Consider the following 18,207-nt stretch of genomic DNA (forward strand, 5'->3'; position numbering starts at 1 on the left):
TTTGGTTTCTCGGCGAAAAACTGCGACGAGCAATTTTCACAAGCTTCTCTTCAAGACAACTTTACTCCATTAAGGGGTTCTGCATTGACCGAAACAAATGATGGTCTGATAATGTAAGGTCAGTGCTATAAGGTGGATACATCAAAACTTCCCAGCCAAGCTCTCCCAGTTTTTGCCGAGTCATCAAGGATGCATGTGGTCTAGCGTTGTCCTGATGGAAGACGAAGCTCTTTCTGTTGATCATTTCTGGCCGTTTTTTTCGATTGCTTGCTTTAATCTTATCAGTTTTTGACAGTAAAATGTAGAATCAATCGTTCGACTAGGCTGGAGCAGCTCATAGTGGAAGATTCCTTTCCAATCTCATCAAACACTTAACACAACCTTTCGAGGCGTCAATCCTGGCTTTGCGACCATTTGTAGAGCTTCTCCATGATTGGATCATGATCTTTTTTCGCACATTAATGTCGTATTTGATCAACTTTTCGTCTCCTGTCATCATTCGCTTCGATTTCATCTCGTTTCAGTAAAAAATCGCAGATGCTAATGTGGTCCATTAAATTTTTCGCAGACAATTCTTGTGGTATCCAAACATCGAGCTTCTTTTTCCAGCCCGTCGTTTTAAATGATTCAAAAACGTTTGATGATAAATGTTAAGTTCCTTAGCGATATCATGGCTGCTTATTTGACGTTCTTCGTCAATATTTTCCATAATTTCTCCGACTTTTTCAACGATAGGTCGACCAGAGCGATATGCATCTTTCACATCGAAATTTCCAGAACGGAAGTGTGCGAGCCATTGTTGTGCTACACGAACTGATTCAGCATCGTCCCCATAAATTTCTCAAATCTCATTGGTTGCTTGCGTGGCATACCCACGAAGCCCAGCTATCTAGTAGTAGAACACAAGAGGATACGGGAGCACCGACCCGCTCCCATTCTACTGATAGAGGTTTTAGGGTGGCTTTCCTTCCTGCGATTCCGCTGTGGCCTGGCATCTATTCCAGTCTTCTCACAAAAATACTCGACGTTATCGAGGTTAGGCATTCTTTGACCAATACTGAACACACTGTTGAGATGGATGATCACTTCTCTAAAGGAGGCTGCTCTCCGGAGCAGTAAATCTACTGCTACCTTAATGGCTGCAACATCGGCTTGGAAAACACGACAATAGTCAGGAAGTCTGAAGCTGAAGTTGATAGAGAGCTCCCCCTCCACCAAAATTCCCCTCAAGTTTTGAAGAAGCTTACTCCCCTCTCTTCTCCAACGACTTCTTCCCACCTACAACTCCCTCGTTGGTATATGGGTAGAGAAGGAGCCGCCAGAGTTTGGTATGGCGACTCCACGGTCCAAGTGATCCGGTATGAAGTCAAAGTATGCAAGGATTGCCGAGTGTTCACACGCGTGTTCTTTTAGAAACACAGATTCTCTGAGTCTGATAGCAACTTTGGCGGCCAAACACCTACTATGTGTTCGTATGTTAGTATAAATCTGCAACAAAGTAACAGATGCTTACACCTATTGCCCCGAACAAGCTCTTAAAGTGTCGAGACAAATGCATAGTTGCTGCATTGTTAAAATATAGGTCAACCAAGGCTAACTGCTTGTGTGTCTGGTTTTTGCTTTTATTACCTCTGCATGCGTGAGTCCGCGTACTAAGTAGTGCTTAGGTAGCATTGTGAGTTCCTGGTATTGTGAACATGAATAAAGTTAACTTGCATACATACGTAAGTATGTTTATCTACCAGGAAATTTTAGTGCTCTGTCATTCGCTCGCACAAATAGATTATAAAGCAACAGTTGGACATACCAAGAGACTCATTTTTGAGTTTCGGACATAGTTTTGAACACAAGCAAAAGATCAAAAAACTTGTTTTGAATTAAGGTAGCAAGTAATTGCATATATTGAATTATTATAGGAATATAAGCGGGTAAAAGTTTCCTTTAATACCCTCGAACAGTTGGGTTTTTTTTAAGCTTGGCGATCACCGAATAATTTACAGTAATTTCACTGTTTTAAGGTTCCTCTAACCTCTTGTGAATCGTAAGAGGATGTTGTTGTAGTGTCGTTAGAAAAAATACTTATTTTCCGACTGTCCAGGAACTGTATTGTGGGAGCTTTTAGTCGCTTCGGAAGCTCAACATGTTAAATCTCTTTTTCAATGATCACTATTTAAATAGTATAAATGCACTAAGCAAAGACTTTCTCGAACAAAGTTCAGAAGCTCTTGGAGTTTGGTTCCCAGCTCACACATTAATTAGATTTTAAGAATAAGAATATCTTTATATGCTAAGGCCATAGTTACATTAATAATAATATATTTAGCAGATAGTGATGGACTCGAGACGTCTCGTTGACAGACCTGAGAAGCTATATTTATTTCAAGAATTCCTGCATCAAAGTACAATAAATAAAATTGCTAAGTTATCTTACTCAATAAAGACAGAATAAATTATATTATTAACTTGAAGAAATCAGATTGCAAACTATTTCACGTGATTTTGGCAAAAATACTCCTAAGGGTATACTACAGTTATCAGTAAAACTTTTGAGCTAAATATTGCCTACATTTCGGCGCATTCAAAGAAAACTATGTTATACTTTTCCAAAGAAAAACGGAGGCGCATAATTGGGATAGGACTGCTTGTAAATGTTCTTAAGTAAGATCTTATAATGGCGTACAACTTCTTGCTTGGTTATTCCTTGTAATAACATCGACGGTAGTAAGGAAAAAGAAGAAAGTGATTAATAAATAAATTTAAGGAAACACTGCTGAAACCAAAATTGAGTGGGGAGTCCTAGTAAGAGTGTTGAGCGAAAAGCAAATACAGCGCCTGAGCGTTAACTCTTCGCAATTGGTCAAAATCATAGTAGAATGTGTAATGCATTCAGGTCTTTTGGTACGAATTCACTATGAACAAGATTCATACCCAAAACATTAACCAAAATATGTTGAGTTGATCCATAGGAGTTGTTAAGATCCCCCGTTATCTCTTTAATGTCATTATGTTTCTTTAACAGAGATAGTAGGATGACTTTCGTAGACAAAAAATTCGTTGTTAAATTTTTCCATTGTAAAAATGACCAGACAGGTGGCAAACACAAACTATATCGAAAACTCACTTTACCCTGACTATATAAAAAAGAACGTTGTCTTCTTCCAACCCGCTCTATTCCATACTTCGTTCTTCAGTATAGTTTAACAGACGTTTGACATGCATATTTACATGTAAATGCACAGCAGAGTTGAAAATAATATGTCTGAACATAGCATTGACAATCAAAACCAGGTATGCCTGTGTGTGTGTCTTGTCACTTGTCTTCTATTTTACTTGCGGCAAAAACGTGTAAGTATTCACTTAACTTCACACACTTGAACACACTTATACACGCAAGTATGCTTTTACAATGAACATTGCATTTATGTGCGTATGTATATGTAAGTACAGAGGAATGAATGCAAATAAGTCGGCGTGTGTGAGCTCGTATGATTACCCGTGTAATTGTTTGTTTGTTGCTGTCAATTTACGATAAAGACACGAGTTACACAAAAGTTTACACACTTCATGCGCTTTTACATGTAAATGAAGCTGCTTTTGCGCAAACTTTTTGTTGACTGGTCGGCGTATATTGTGTTGTGTGGCGGGTGCTACAGTGCGTATGAGTTATCTGTGCAATTTACACTTAACTTTTGTATTGCCGGTGCGTGTGGGAAGTGTGCATTCATAAAGAAAAAAATATTACTTAAATAATTCTGACACTTTTACTGACACTTTGTTGTCAATTGGAATGTAATATGCCATAATTTTATGTAGATATAGACAAGCAAAAAAACTTTAATTTCGGCAGGACCGAAGCTATGACAGCTAGCTGCTTAAGCTATAGTGGTCCCATGTGAACGATTTGTTCAAGGATTGTATCAATGCTTTGTAATAATCTGTGCCATTTTTCGTGGAGATACTTTGTCAAAGAAAAAAGTCTTCCATACTAGGACTTGATTTGGATTGCTCAGTTTGTATGACAGCTATTTGCTATATTCATTCGACCTGAACAATTTCTTCGGGAATTAAAGCATTGCCTTAGACATTAATTTATGCCAAATTTCATGAAGAATTTTTGTTAAATAAAAAAGTTTTCCATACCAGCACTGGATTTCGATCGTTCAGCTTGTAAGGCAGCCATAAGCTAAATTACTATGATCTCAACAAACCGTTCACAGATTGTAGCAATGCTTTGAGTAATAACCTATGCCAAAATTCCTGAAGATGCTTTGTCAAATAAAAAAGTTTTCCTAACAAAAACTGGATTTTGGTTGATCAGTTTGTATGACAGCTATATGCTATATTGGTACGATTTGAACAAATTCTTCACAGATCGTAGCAATATTGTAAGCAATAACTTATGCCAAATTTCGTTAAAATATCTTGTTAAATGCTGAAGTTTTCCATACAAGGACTCGATTTTGATCGTTCAATTTGTATGGCAGCTATATGCTACAGTGATGCGATATCAGCGTTACCCATATATGAACAGCTTCTTGAGGAGAAAAGAAAGTGTACAAAATTTCGGAGCGATAGCTCAAAAACTTACTGATTCACCTATACACAAACAGACAGACATGGCTTCGAGACATTTATTTTTGATATAACTACGCTGGAATGGATTTTAATTAATTTTAATATTTTTTTTAACTATAAATTACGTCCTAATCTCATTTAATGACTAAAATTGACCACAGATAAGCCGATATCATGCGCAGAACTAAATAATTGGAGGTTTAGTGCAACATTAACACCAATATAATTCACTTGAGATTTATCAAATATCGCTTTCAATTCAAATAAAAGTATGTGCGTTAATTTAAAAAAAGTTTTTAATTAACACAATTTAATCTGCTCATTTGTGTTTACTGCTGTAACTGTATGGCTGTCTTAAACCCAGCGCTATAATGCTTAATTAAGCGTTAATCTCTACTGGAAAATATTGACTTTTAATTAAGCTTGTCATAAGCATCTCCAAGCTGCAGCAGCAGCTTATTTCTCTTTTTGTACATACTCATACACATGCTTGCATGCAGACAAGTGTGTCGGCGTATTGTTCTTTTAAGCGCTTACTCGCTTATTCCACTTGAGTTCATTTAATTGCTGTGTTTCTGTAGGTGATCAAGCGCGGCTGTACAACAAGTTGCTCGTATTATTGAAGCGTCTGTAAATTGCCTACTTGTTTGCGCAAATTGAGGCTAATGAATGGAAAAGAAAACACAAAATGGTGTGAAAATGTAAATGTTAGCTGGTTAAATTTGTTTATGTGTAATTTAAAGGCGGAACAGATTAAAACGCTTTATAAGCGTGTTATTATGGATGAGAGTGTGTGTAATATTTGCATTTAAAAATTTAATTCATATTTTAAGAATTTATGCAGTCAAAAACGTGTAGCTTGGGAATAGAGACTAATTCTAAAGCATATTTTTATGAATACCTGATTTGAAAGCTCGCAATTTGAACATTTAAATTTTATGATCCTACAGATTTATGAATTTTTGAATTTATGTATAGGTAAAGATATGATACTTCATGGTTTTTAGTATGTGAATACAGAAATATAAAGTATATAATAAAAACTATAGTACAAAGAAATTCGATGTTTTTGATAGCCGATTTTTACACGATTTATTCACCACAAAATTCATTGGAACAGGTAGTAATTATTTTGTTTCAGATCTGGACTACAAGGTGGATGCATAAAAGCCCTCTAAAATAACCTTCATGAGTTTTTGGCGAGTTGTACGGGACTTGGTGTTGTCCTGATGAAATATAATCAAATTGAATTTTTAATTTATACTTCGCGTGTTTTTCGAAACGGTAATTTTTTTTCTGTAAATTGGTAGTACTTTTTGTGACATCTACGCTAAATTTCACGTCAAAATATTCATTAGTATTTGAGATACGCGTCTAAAAGTGAATTCTTCGATTTTTGCTATATCTAAATTTATTGAAGAAAGAAGTGCGATAATGCATCATGTCATACTGCATTGGTTATTCGTGATCATTTCGCCACATTTTCAAGTAATATCTTGCCACAAACATCGTATTCGCCCGATTTGGCCCCGTGTGCCCTCTTGCTGTTCAGCAAACTCAAAATATCACTCCGAGGACACCATTGTGAAGAAGGCTCTGATGGCCATCACGACGGAGGATTTTTCCAAGTGCTATGATGACTGGAAAATTCGTGGGCATAAGTGTATTGCAGCGGGAGGGGATTACTTTGAAGGATATGAAATGGACAAAATTCACGTTTCAATTTGATCACAGTAATATATATGTACACATAAACAACGTTTACAAATTATTCAATTTTATTATCAAAATAATCGTTTCCAATTGCAACTTTTCGTCCGTTTTTGACATTTTATGATCGTAATAATTCTCTACCTGCGCTCGTTTTCGTCGACTTGTTGAATTGATTTCGAGCTTACATTTTCTTTACATAATGTTAAGGATTTGATTGAGCTTGCTTCTATATAAAATTCTTCTTACTCAAGAACTGAAGCCATTGGACCGCCAACTAATTTGCCTTCGAACAACTTGAAAAAGATAACTATTTTTTTAAAGAAGTCATCCTCTCCGATGAGGTTCACTTTCATCTGAGTGGCGCAGTAAATACACAAAACGGACGATTTTGGTGCGAAGAGAATCCACAAATTATTAATAAACTTTCACCCAAATTGTCAGTTTGGTGCGGCTTTTAGTCTGGTGGAATCATCGGTCCGCGCTTCTTTCGAAATGAAGCGTGTGACACGGTTACTGTCAATGGAGTGCGATATACAAGGTCTGTCGCAAAAGAAACAGGACTGTTAAAAAAAAACAAAAAATTAATATTTTTCAAAAGTTATATTTTTTTATTCAAAGTAGTTTCCTTGTGCTTCGATACAGCGTTTAGCCCAGTCAATTAGCATTTCAAATGAGTGTTTAAGGTCATTTTTCGGAATGCTCTTGAGAATATCGGTCATCGCCTTTTGGATAGCTGAAACGTCCTGAAACCAGTGTCCTTTCATGGGCAAATGAAGTTTTCCAAATAGGTAAAAATCACAGGGTGCCGGATCAGGTGGGTGGTTAATATGGAGTTTTTTGTCAAAAAATCAGTAACAAGCGTCGACCGATGACACGGCGCATTATCGTGCAACAGGCGCCAGAGCCCTGCCTCACGGTATTGTGGTCGAGCACGACGAATGCGTGACAAAAGACGCTTCATAACACCAAGCTAAAACACAGCATTAATCGTTTGGCCAGATGGGAAGAACTCTTGGTGTACAATACCCTCGGAATCGTAAAAACAAATCAGCATTGTCTTTATTTTTGACTTCTGAAGACGACCGACTTCTTGCTCTTTGCTCTTTGCACTTTACGACCGATGACCAAAAGCTGCTGTCACTTTTTGATCAATAACATCGATTGTAGTTATCCAACTGTCTTAAAATTTGTACGAAATGTCAAGAAGAGATCAAACTTCATATACCCACTAATAGGTGGCGCCACCAGAAACAGTTATATTTAAAAAGTTCTGTTTCTTTTGCGACAGACCTTGTAGATCGATAATAACCAATTTGGTATGGCCGCAAAAAAGTTGATCCTTACAATAGCTGGTTGCAATAAGACGAGACTACGTGCAACACAGCATGTGTAACAACCGAATTATTGTGAGAAAAGTTTGTAGATTCGATCATTTCATGCAATTGTGACATTAAATGGCCATCTAAGCAGTTGTGGTTAACCACCATTAGACTACTCTTGTGGGGTTATATGAAGTCATTGGTCTTTAGCAATAAATCAGACAATTGTAAAGCTTTAGAAGTCAATACCGAAAGTGGCATTCATAACATGATTTAATGGAAAAAGTACTCGAAAATTGGGTTCATCGAATTCGTTCCTGCAAAAGAAGTCTTGGAAGCCATTTAAATGATGTTATATTCATAATCAAATTATATCGGTTTTACTTCTCACTAAAGATAAAACATTTGAATTTCTTTAAAAATTAGTCTTTTGTTTTAGAGAAGTCATATCAATATTTTTAGAAAACCCTGTAAAATATTCGCTGAGATTAATTAAAAACATACCATCACCAATCATATGGAGTAAAGTCATCCGTATTTTATATTTTTATTATATGGGGCTAGGTCAAGTTTTCGTAAACTTTAAACCATATAACTTACGTATTGGTCGATATATGCAGTATTGAATAATTTCTGGTCATAAATATAGGCAATATTCGTGAAAAGTTTTATATTGTTATGTTAAGTATTTCTTGGTACTCGAAAATGAAGGAATCAAGTGGAATTTAAAATTGTGTTTTATGTTAAGTAACCGTGATTGTATTTCGATTTCGCCCATTTTCATACTGTTACATAGTGCCGAGATATGTGATTTCACCTAATTGTGAGCGGCGTCACGCCCATAGTTCAGTTTACACGCAGGCTTCTAAAAAGCCCTTTCATACCATCTGGACGCATGTAGTTTTTGATGCAGCTTTCAAAAGAAAAGCATTCGATTTTCACTGTTGTTATTAGTAATTCAGTAATTTAGCTGCAGAATGGGTATGTATTTATATTTGTAATTCGTATTGCTGCGCATTTTCTTCAATTTCGTGGGCCACCCAATGCTGGCGCTGTCAGTTGAATATTGAAAAATGCATTATTCATTTACCCAAAATCGACAGCCATTTTTTCCTACTTTACTTCGTACTCGATTTCATACGCATTACTTACACGTCATGGAAGTGTCAATGTCATGTCAAAAAAGCTTGCTTCGGCTGCGCTTTGACGCACCGAGGAGATCAGTTGTTTGTTTGCTGCCAAACATAAATTTTTCTACTGCTTAAAATGCTTTCAGTAAAACACACTTGAAAAAAATTAATTCGTTTAAAATGCTTTTTCCTTTTTTAAGTATTTTTTTATTATTTTGCCATTTTCAAATTTATAATTTTTTTTTTGTTATTTTTCCGTCTTCTGATTTTTGTTTAATTTTTTTTTAATGTTCGTTAATTTATTTATTACATACCCAGAGATCCTTTAAATATTTAACTAAACAATTATTGCTGCTCTTTCATTAATTTATTTTATAATTAATTTTTAATCACCATGCAAATCATATATCTTTCGAGTAGTTAAACTTCATTCGATGAAAGATGCCGCCATTTAAAACGCTTTTGACATATGCTCATTGGAAAGCAAAACTAGAATCCACTCACTGGTTTATGAATTAAATAATGCTCCATCACATGTATATGTATGTATAAGCCTTATAAGTTTCCAACGATATACGAGTATATATTCTTCTGCCACTTATATAACCGCGTACTTTGGTGTATGCGCTTCATTGGAATGCAATCAACAGTAAAAGTGCGCTGCCACTCGAATATGTGAATGAGTGATTTGGTATTTCGGTCGAAGCCTTCGTTTACCCGCCGCCAATATTTGTCCTGATTGTAGTCTCAGTGTCCTTCTAGTGAAAAGGAAATTTGACACGCTTCAATTTACTTGACTTTTCAGTGTGTTTTGTGTGAAAGTGAGAGCAGTTTGTTGTTTGTTGACGTTTAGCGGTAATTCGAAAATGTCAATTTCGTGCGAAATTGTTGGAGTTCAAACTAATTCGATTACAGGGAAGCGAAATTTTGTAAGCGTAAACGCTTGTAGTCAGTGATAGTACAATTTACTATTCGGCAATTACTTACGTAGCTATTCTGGCCATATAAAGAGTGCAAATTCGGTGGGAGAGAGACTCCGTCGCCGTGTCCTTTCATTCATCTCGGTGGCTGAACGTCTAGCCACAATCCGCATTAAAGTAAAGTTCTTCAAAATATCGCTGATTTGGCCATTTGAACTTCTGCTCTCTGAGAACACTCATCAGCAACTCGATATAAGGAAACTATAGGACGGATCCTTACGTACAGCTGCAAATGCAACCATTGGTTTTCGGAAAAGGCAAAAGAACAGCTGGCACGATGAGGAGTGCTGTGTCGCAACCCGTGTGGATAAACAAAGAGAGAGACCTAAAAGCATGAGTACGCTCACAAGTAAGAGCTTGACAAGCTGGACGACAGGTGTATGCTCGAATATTTTACGGAAAATGCGGCGACCAACAGAAGGTTTCAAGAACGGAGAATACTCTTGTAGAACACTCAGAGATGATCTATCAAGGGTATTGCATGAAAGATTAAAGCCCACCGTCAACAAGCGAATTAGACTTTATCCGTGTGGCTTAAAAACTGGAAAATTGATAACTGACCCAAGTTTGGAAAGAATCCGTGAAAAGAGGATTGATACACACCCCCTGTTCGTCGATGTTAAAACAGCTTTTGACAGCACGGAAAGAAGCTGCATTTATGCCGCTATGTCTGAATTTTGTGTCCCCGCCAAACTAAAACAGCTCTGTAAGCTGACGCTGAGCAATCCTAAATCTCCGTCAGTTTCGAGAAGGACCTCTCCAAGCCGTTTGATACCAAACGAGGTTTCAGACAAGGCGACTCTCTTTCCTGTGACTTCTTCAACATACTTCTGGAAAAAATAATTCCAGCTGCAGAGGTGAACGGAGAAGGTACATTCTTCTACAACAGTGTACGACTGCTGACGTACGCGATGACATCGAAATAATTGGCCATAACCACGCCGTTAGTTCTGCTTTCTCCAACTTGGACAAAGAAGCCAAGGAAATGGGTCTGATAGAACGAGGGCAAGACGAAATATCTCCTGTCATCAACAAACAGTTGTCGCACTCGCGGCGAGGCTTCCATGTCACTGTTGATAGTCATAACTCCGAAGTCGAAGATAATTTCGTCTATCTTGGAACCAGTATACAAAGCAACAACAATGTCAGCATCAAACGCAGAATAACTCTTGCCAGGAAGTGCTACTTCGGACTGAGTAGGCAATTGAGAAGTAAAGTACTCTCTCGACGAACCAAAACCAAACTCTATAAGTCACTCATTATTCCCGTCCTGCTATATGGTGCAGAGGCATGGACGATAACAACATCTTATGAGTTGACGTTACGAGTTTTCGAGAGAAAAGTTCTGCGGAAGATTTGTGCTTTTTTGCGCATTGGCATTGGTCGCATTCGATGTTAGCAAAAAGATATAAAAAATTAACGCATACCATTCATTCATGCTTTCAATTGCATCTTCTTCATTCCTCAATGCATTGTGCAAAATTTTAAAAGAATATGCGTTTAAAATTCACTTTTCAATTTTCGCAATTCTTGCAACAATCTCGCATTATAAAATACTTAAAGTGTATAAAAATAGTAGTCTAAAAATACACTAAATATTTCTTTCTGAGCAATCATCTATGTAGTTTACCCAATCGTCTGTCATTGGTTTTGCATTCGCTACTTATTATTCCATTAATGGCATTCAATATTGCATGTCTAGCTCGCGAGTCTAACCAAGAATGCTACCCGCATGCCACATTTTATATCGCAATCATTGTTCTCTCATTTTACTGGCCACTCGCCTTTATTGCATATTAATTTATTTGCAACAAATTACACTTATGCTCGAATGCAAACGTCACTGCATGCAAGCAAGCACATCGCTAGCGCTGACACGTGCCCGCTTACCGTGGCGTATGAGTAACATGCAGTGGCAGCTTTTGTTTGGCAAATGAGTTATTTACGTTTTAATTAAATTGAAGCTCATTGTTTTTTAAAATGCGGTGCACATTTATAGCGTAATTGAATTATAATGCATAAGTATTTGTTTTGTTTGCGGAAAAATGGAATTATTAAAATACTGTTATTTTAAAGAGCTTTTGTTTAAAGCGCATATTTTTACACTGAGTTGATACAAAGACTGTTTCCAGCAATTATTCTCATATTCGATCTTGTTTAATAATAAAATTTCCCTACATTCGACCCATTCTCTACTACTATTTGACATTTATATTTATTTTAACATGCGTTCGAGCTAATGTGGTCATAATACTGACTTTTAAAGACAAAATCGCGAAATATTTCTCTTTGAGAAAGGTATACAGCTGGTTCTACATGCAATCAATCGTGGATCTGGGAGTTTTAAAGCTGAGATTTTAAGTATTATAAACTTAAACAAAATTTGATTATCAAGCAACGTCTTTTCCTGAATAATGCTTTGGATAATGATATTTAATAGCTTATTAAGTTTACAGAGGGTTCTTGGAACATATGTGCTCGCTGTGAGTGTCAGACGATAAGCTTGATGCTAATTATTTTCTCCAGGAGTAGATTGAAGAAGTCGCACGATACAGAGTCGCCTTGTCTGAAACCTCATTTGGTATCGAACGGCTAGGAGAGGTCCTTCTCGAAACTGACGAAGCTGTTGGTATTGATCAACGTCAATTAACAAAGCCGTATTTGTTTTGCGGAGTTTCCAAATTCTGACTTCGCAGCATAAAGGCAGCTCCTTTCCGTGCTGTAAAAAGCAGCTTCGAAATCGACGAAGAGGTGGTTTTTTCCAAGATCAGTTGTTGATTTTCCCGACCTAAAGGCACACTGATAAGGTCCAATCACTTTGTTGACGGCAGGCAGGCTTTAATATTTCACACAATACCCTCGATAGAACCTTATATGCGATGTTGAGGAGACTTATCCCACGGTATTTGGATTTGGCAGAGCGCACTTAAATTCCAATCGTGGGGCAGTTTTTGGTCGGACTATATTCTACAAAAAAGCTGATGCAAGCTGCTTATCAGTTCTTCGCCGCCGTATTTAAATAGCTCGGCCGGGGAGAATTCTGGTTACGAAGACTAAATTGTCATAGGAATCGCCTTTCTTTATAATTTGTTATAACTAATGAATATAACATAAAGGAGAATAGTTCGAAAACTCCATAAAAAGAAAGAACTAAATTATTGAAGCATTGTAACTTGGTTCTCTTTGGCTTTAAAGTACTTTCAATTTGATGAAAATTTAGCGGCTAACATATTTTTCTTTCGAATAAAATATATCTTCTTGGAAAGAATGGCAATATTCTGACTGAAAGCTTACAGGTTATATAATTTTTAAAGTAAGTAAGGGATGTACTATAATTTTTGCACAAATTTCCCAAAATTCTGACTTTCTTAGAAAACATGCTTCTTCATACAGTTCTCATGTATTTGGGTTAAACTGAAAACTAAGAAATTATTCCACTTAATTTATATGTAAATATTTATATACGATTTCAACTAAAAGTGGACGGTGGCACACTCAATATCCAATTTTTAATCCGAATTGAATACTTATTTTTACCTTCAAGTTCAACTTATGTAAGTGATAATAATTTTTCGATTAGCGGTATGTTGGAAGCATGACTCCGATTCAATCCATCTACAATATCAATACTTTCAGACTGCAAGCACAATTTGAGTAAAAATTGAGAAAGATTGTTACAAGCAATCCACCAAGTTTTCTTAATTTTTACTCAAGTTGTGCTTGCCGGAACTGAAGAATTAATCAACAGATAGATAAACATAATTCTAATAGGTTAAGGGGTTACTTCCATCTGTGTCAAACGTCACATCAAAAGTTTTATTGCAATTTTTAGGCCACTTTGAACTGTAATTTTTTTCACAAAAATCGGATTTTGTGTTGGGAAGATGTCATTTTGTCGTAAATCAAAGTTTAGACTAACAATTTTCTTTACCGTATGACAAGTTTTTTCTGAGGATTATTCAACATGATTTTTTAAAGGATTAGATATGGTTAAAAGGCCGAAAAAAATCGAATTTCCCACATTTTTTTCTGAGAAAACTTTTCAGTTTATTGATCAAAAAATATGTACACATATTATGGTATCCGTTTACTGTATTTTAAGACTTAAAATTAGTAAAAATATTTATTTGGAATGGAACTACAGCTGATATCCGGCAGCTCCCCTCAAAAAAGAAATTTTGCGCTGACCACTATCTTTCTGAACTGGATCCTTTGAAATTAAAAAATCCAAACAGATTTCGTTAAAGTAATGTTAAATTTAGTAACTAATCAAAGGAATAAGCAAAATAAAATTTTTTGACAAAATGACGGTTTCTCAAAAAAATAGCGATTTTTCACCAAAATTTCAGCTTTAAATTTTTTATAAAAAAATATTTTTTGGTCTTCGTTTCATAGCTAAAAATTATGCCTAAGGAAAGCTCACATTTTGGCGGTTTAGTCGTTTTCAAGTAATGTTGGTCACCGACTTTGAAAACACCATATTGAGAAAAACGTTTATAGTTTGGTCTTGTACTTCTAAGCACTCTGAAACGCCTGTTCAAATTTGCGTGTAACTTCAAAAATATTCACCGCATCGATATATTATTTTATGTGGGCATTCTTAAATATATATACACGGAAAAAATAAATAAAAAAGTATAGTTTTTGAAAATTATAATTGTTTGTTCAATTCCATAAATCTGTGTATTTCTTTATCAAATGAAATGCCTGCTAAAAAAATTATAAAACGAAAACGATGTTTTTCCGACATGCATGTGGATATAACCCCTTAAGACGCTATAAACCAATATTGCCATATTGCGAGGTGTTGCCATTTTTGTTTTTTTGGTGATAAATATTTAATTTCGAAATTATTTTGAGGACGAAGTGAGCATTTTGTTCATGAAATCCAATATGCTGCTCAATAGCGCTTTCATTTAGTTGACTGTAGGTGCATACGTTATATAAAACTACAATTTACAGAATCGGCGGTTGGTTATTTGAATAATGATTTTTTAATAGGTTAATTTTACAATGTAATATTTCAATAAGCACACTTAAAGCCGCCACTTATGCCATATTACAATTAAAAAATGTTTTTCCCATTTGTTTTTTTCAGCGAATAACGGAAAAAGAACATTCTTGCCACATAATTGCATTGATGTACAGCAATAAACGTAAATAAATTGAGGACTTCAATGTAGAACCACACAAACAAATTGCTGCAACCAACGAAGCGACGGCGACATAAAAAAATACGAGCGCATTGTGCATGAGCGCAATTGTGGGTGAGCGCCGCTGGTAAGCAACAGCTAGTGGCAACAATGAAGAAAAATATGTGGCATGCAATGGCAAATAATAACAATTGCGGTGATGTAAGTGAATAAGGCCAGCATAAAAAATCGCATTAATAAAGTGGCAGCAAGCAAACAATAAAAAAAGTAGGCAAGAAGAGCAGCGCAGAGCAACGAAAAAGGCCAACTAAATAAATTGTGTCGCATGCGAAGTGCCAACAACAACAACAGCAAGTGCGGAGTGAAGTGCCGAGTGTAGTGCAGTGAAGTGCGTTGAAACTTGAGTGTTTTGTTTTTGTTTTTGTATTTTCTTTTCCACACGAGCATAATATTATGTCAAGCGGTCGCAGCGCACGCCTGCCACCCACGCCCAGCGCCGCTGCCAACACAGCCGCGAACAAGCCACGAGGCGTACACAACGCACTGCCCGAACCGAATAGCAACAATGTGCTGCCGCCCAGCGCTTACGCTCACATGAAGAGCAACAACAGCAATAGCAATAATGGCATCGGCGGCATTGGTATGGGGGGCGGTGGCAGCGGCGGCACCGGCCTTGGTGGATTGTCCATGCTGGGCGGCATGAATATGGCGGGCTATACGAATTTTTGCGCCGGCATGGGCATGAATAATAGTGCGGGCGTAGGTGGTGTTGGTCTGATTGGTGTTGGCGCTAATGTTGGTGGTGTGGGCGTTGGTGGTGGTGGTGGTGGTGGTGTTGGCAGCATTACAACCATCGATGCCGCCACTGAGGGCATACCCAGCGAAACAATCGATGCGCTCGGGCCCGAGTTGGCGGTGGCCACGTCGCAAGTGCTGGAGAATTTGTCGGAGGCGGAGCGCAAAATGATAATCGAAGTTTTGAATCGGGATGAGAATGTACGGCAGCGCGATGCCACGCGTATAATGTAAGTACACAACCAAAAACAAAAAAAAAAGAAAAGAACAGCAAAGTGCTGCACTTTATTGTTATTGTTATTATTACTATTACTATTATTGCTCGCATAAAGTATTTGTTACTATGTTATGCTGACTAGCGCAGTAGTTCAAGTGTTGCGTATACGACACGGTGTACGTGTTTAAAACTTGTTTATTGCGCTGCTTATGGTTTACGGATGGCAGAATCAGCGAAAAAATATGCTTCGCGGATAGTGTTTATTGTGAATTTATTTATTCGTCGATTCGTAAAATGCTTACGAAATGCATTATTTCAGTTGTTTTTTAAATATAGGTATACATTATGCTCACACTGCTGTCTCTAGATAAAGAATTTTATGTCATTTAGCAAAATTTTTTATAATTTCTGCCTATCGAGGCTATGCCCTATGAAGATAATTCTATCGATCCAAATTTTCTCCATTGCTTTCCAGTGTAGCTAGTTTAATCTTGTAAATAACTCACAGTCCTATTGCAATTCGAGGCCTATATGGGCTTCCCATTGGTGAAGCTGATTTGTTGGTACGAGTACTGCTTTTTATATTTCCGGATTATAGTATAAAAACATATATTAGTCATTGAAAATCTCTGTATTATTTTTGAAAATATTTTCCATTAAGATCTATATACACATGCGTTTGTATTAATTCTCGACGTACCTTTGCTATTCTGATTGAGGTTTTCCCAAAATTTGCATTCTGAATGCATTAACCGCCTCTTCTTCCGCTATCGCAAGACTAAATAAAAAGCAGTCATTTGGTCCCAAGTCAGGTCTATAGAGTGGATGACTCATCAAATCCATGATTTGTCACCTGTCACCTGTCACGATGTCATAGACATGTTTCAAAGCACCGCTATCGCTTTTTTAACATTTCCCTCGACCAATCGACAGCAGCATTTTTTCTGAGATTGACAAATTATGTGGTATCCAAAGAGAAAAATTTTGTCTCAGACAATATCTTCATGCAATATTGAATCGATGTTGGCCACACTAATGTCTATAGTTGGCGCAACTTCACCATAGGTGGCTGTTGTTGTAGCGGCAGAAAAGATTTCTGAAATAGTTTCGAGGCATGGTACCGAGTCATGGTTTTTTTCCTGATAAAAGTCCGGGTTCGTGCCGATTGCTTCGATCCGATGATATTGCAATATCAGTTTGTGCACAGCATCATTAGTTCCCGGCACAGCAACAGATTTTGGACGACCTTTGGTGACGGAGCTTCCGCACTAAAAATTTAATTAGGTTCATCGATGCACTGCTGCTGAGTTAATCCAGGTCGAAAGTTGTAACAAATAATCGTGCGAAAGTGTTCGCGATTTCATTCAATTTTTTTTACCGAAATGAATATTTTGAGTTACTGTAAACAAGACAAACAGCCCTGGTATGTCAATAGGATTTGGGTATGTATAACTTAAAAAAGTTTGATAACTTTTCGATAAAGTTATGTGTTGTCAAATACCGATTTATACAAATAGTTTTCCCAAATAAAATTATTTCGAGGCTAAGAGATGAGCTTGGGAAGGTCGAGCGAATTCAGTCCTTACACAAGCTGTATTTTATATGCTTTCAATATAAGAGCTCGATGTAAAATGCGCCAAGTCGTTCCATACGTCAGTCCGAGTTGCTACTACCGGCGCCGAATCGACTCTTCACCGTCTTCGTGTGCACTCTCAGCTTCGGATGGTATATTTTCTTCACTGCTTGCTGGACGTGGGCTGTTCGGTCGAATATTATTCAATAATTAAGACTGGGTCTCAAGATGGATGATAGTGTTGAGAATCGTATGCTCAGTAGGCCGATTATGTTGAGCATAAGCGAAGCGCCCGAAACACATTCTTTACAGAAGCTGAATTTTCGTAATAAAGTTAAACGATTTGTAAACGTTGTTCAAGCGTAAGTCTTTACATGATGAAATGCCAATATTGAACAAAAATAACATGACAGCTTGACAAGACTCATGCGTGATCTGTCAATAAAAGGCTTTGAAAAAAGTGCTTCTACTTGGATCACCCGTTACAAGCTTGATAACATTTAAAATACTATCATTAAGTGTTTCAAACATTAAATGTAAAGAAAACAAAAAAAAAAACAAGTAAGGAAGGGCTAAGTTCGGGTGTCACCGAACATTTTATACTCTCGCATGATAAAGTGATAATCGAGATTTCATTATCCGTCATTTACATATTTTTCAAATACCGTATTTGTGTAAAGTTTTATTCCGCTATCATCATTGGTTCCTAATGTATACAGAGAAGGCATCAGATGGAATTCAAAATAGCGTTA

The 18,207-nt window shown here is 36.8% G+C and overlaps 1 protein-coding gene across 1 annotated transcript in view; it reads left to right on the top strand.

The window, feature by feature from the left end:
- The window catches only part of LOC126762308 (glycine, alanine and asparagine-rich protein-like), a 56,498-nt gene extending 40,428 nt beyond the window's left edge, over window positions 1-16,070 (top strand). The window contains exons 2-3 of the mRNA XM_050479033.1: window positions 14,816-15,895; window positions 15,998-16,070. Of these exons, the coding sequence (XP_050334990.1) occupies window positions 15,324-15,895; window positions 15,998-16,070 (645 nt within the window). The 5' untranslated portion in view covers window positions 14,816-15,323. The remainder of the gene's footprint in view (window positions 1-14,815; window positions 15,896-15,997) is intronic.
- The last annotated feature ends 2,137 nt before the right edge of the window (window positions 16,071-18,207 follow it).

This window comes from Bactrocera neohumeralis, chromosome 2 (assembly GCF_024586455.1).
Source record: "Bactrocera neohumeralis isolate Rockhampton chromosome 2, APGP_CSIRO_Bneo_wtdbg2-racon-allhic-juicebox.fasta_v2, whole genome shotgun sequence".
In the NCBI taxonomy this organism is placed as follows: domain Eukaryota; kingdom Metazoa; phylum Arthropoda; class Insecta; order Diptera; family Tephritidae; genus Bactrocera; species Bactrocera neohumeralis.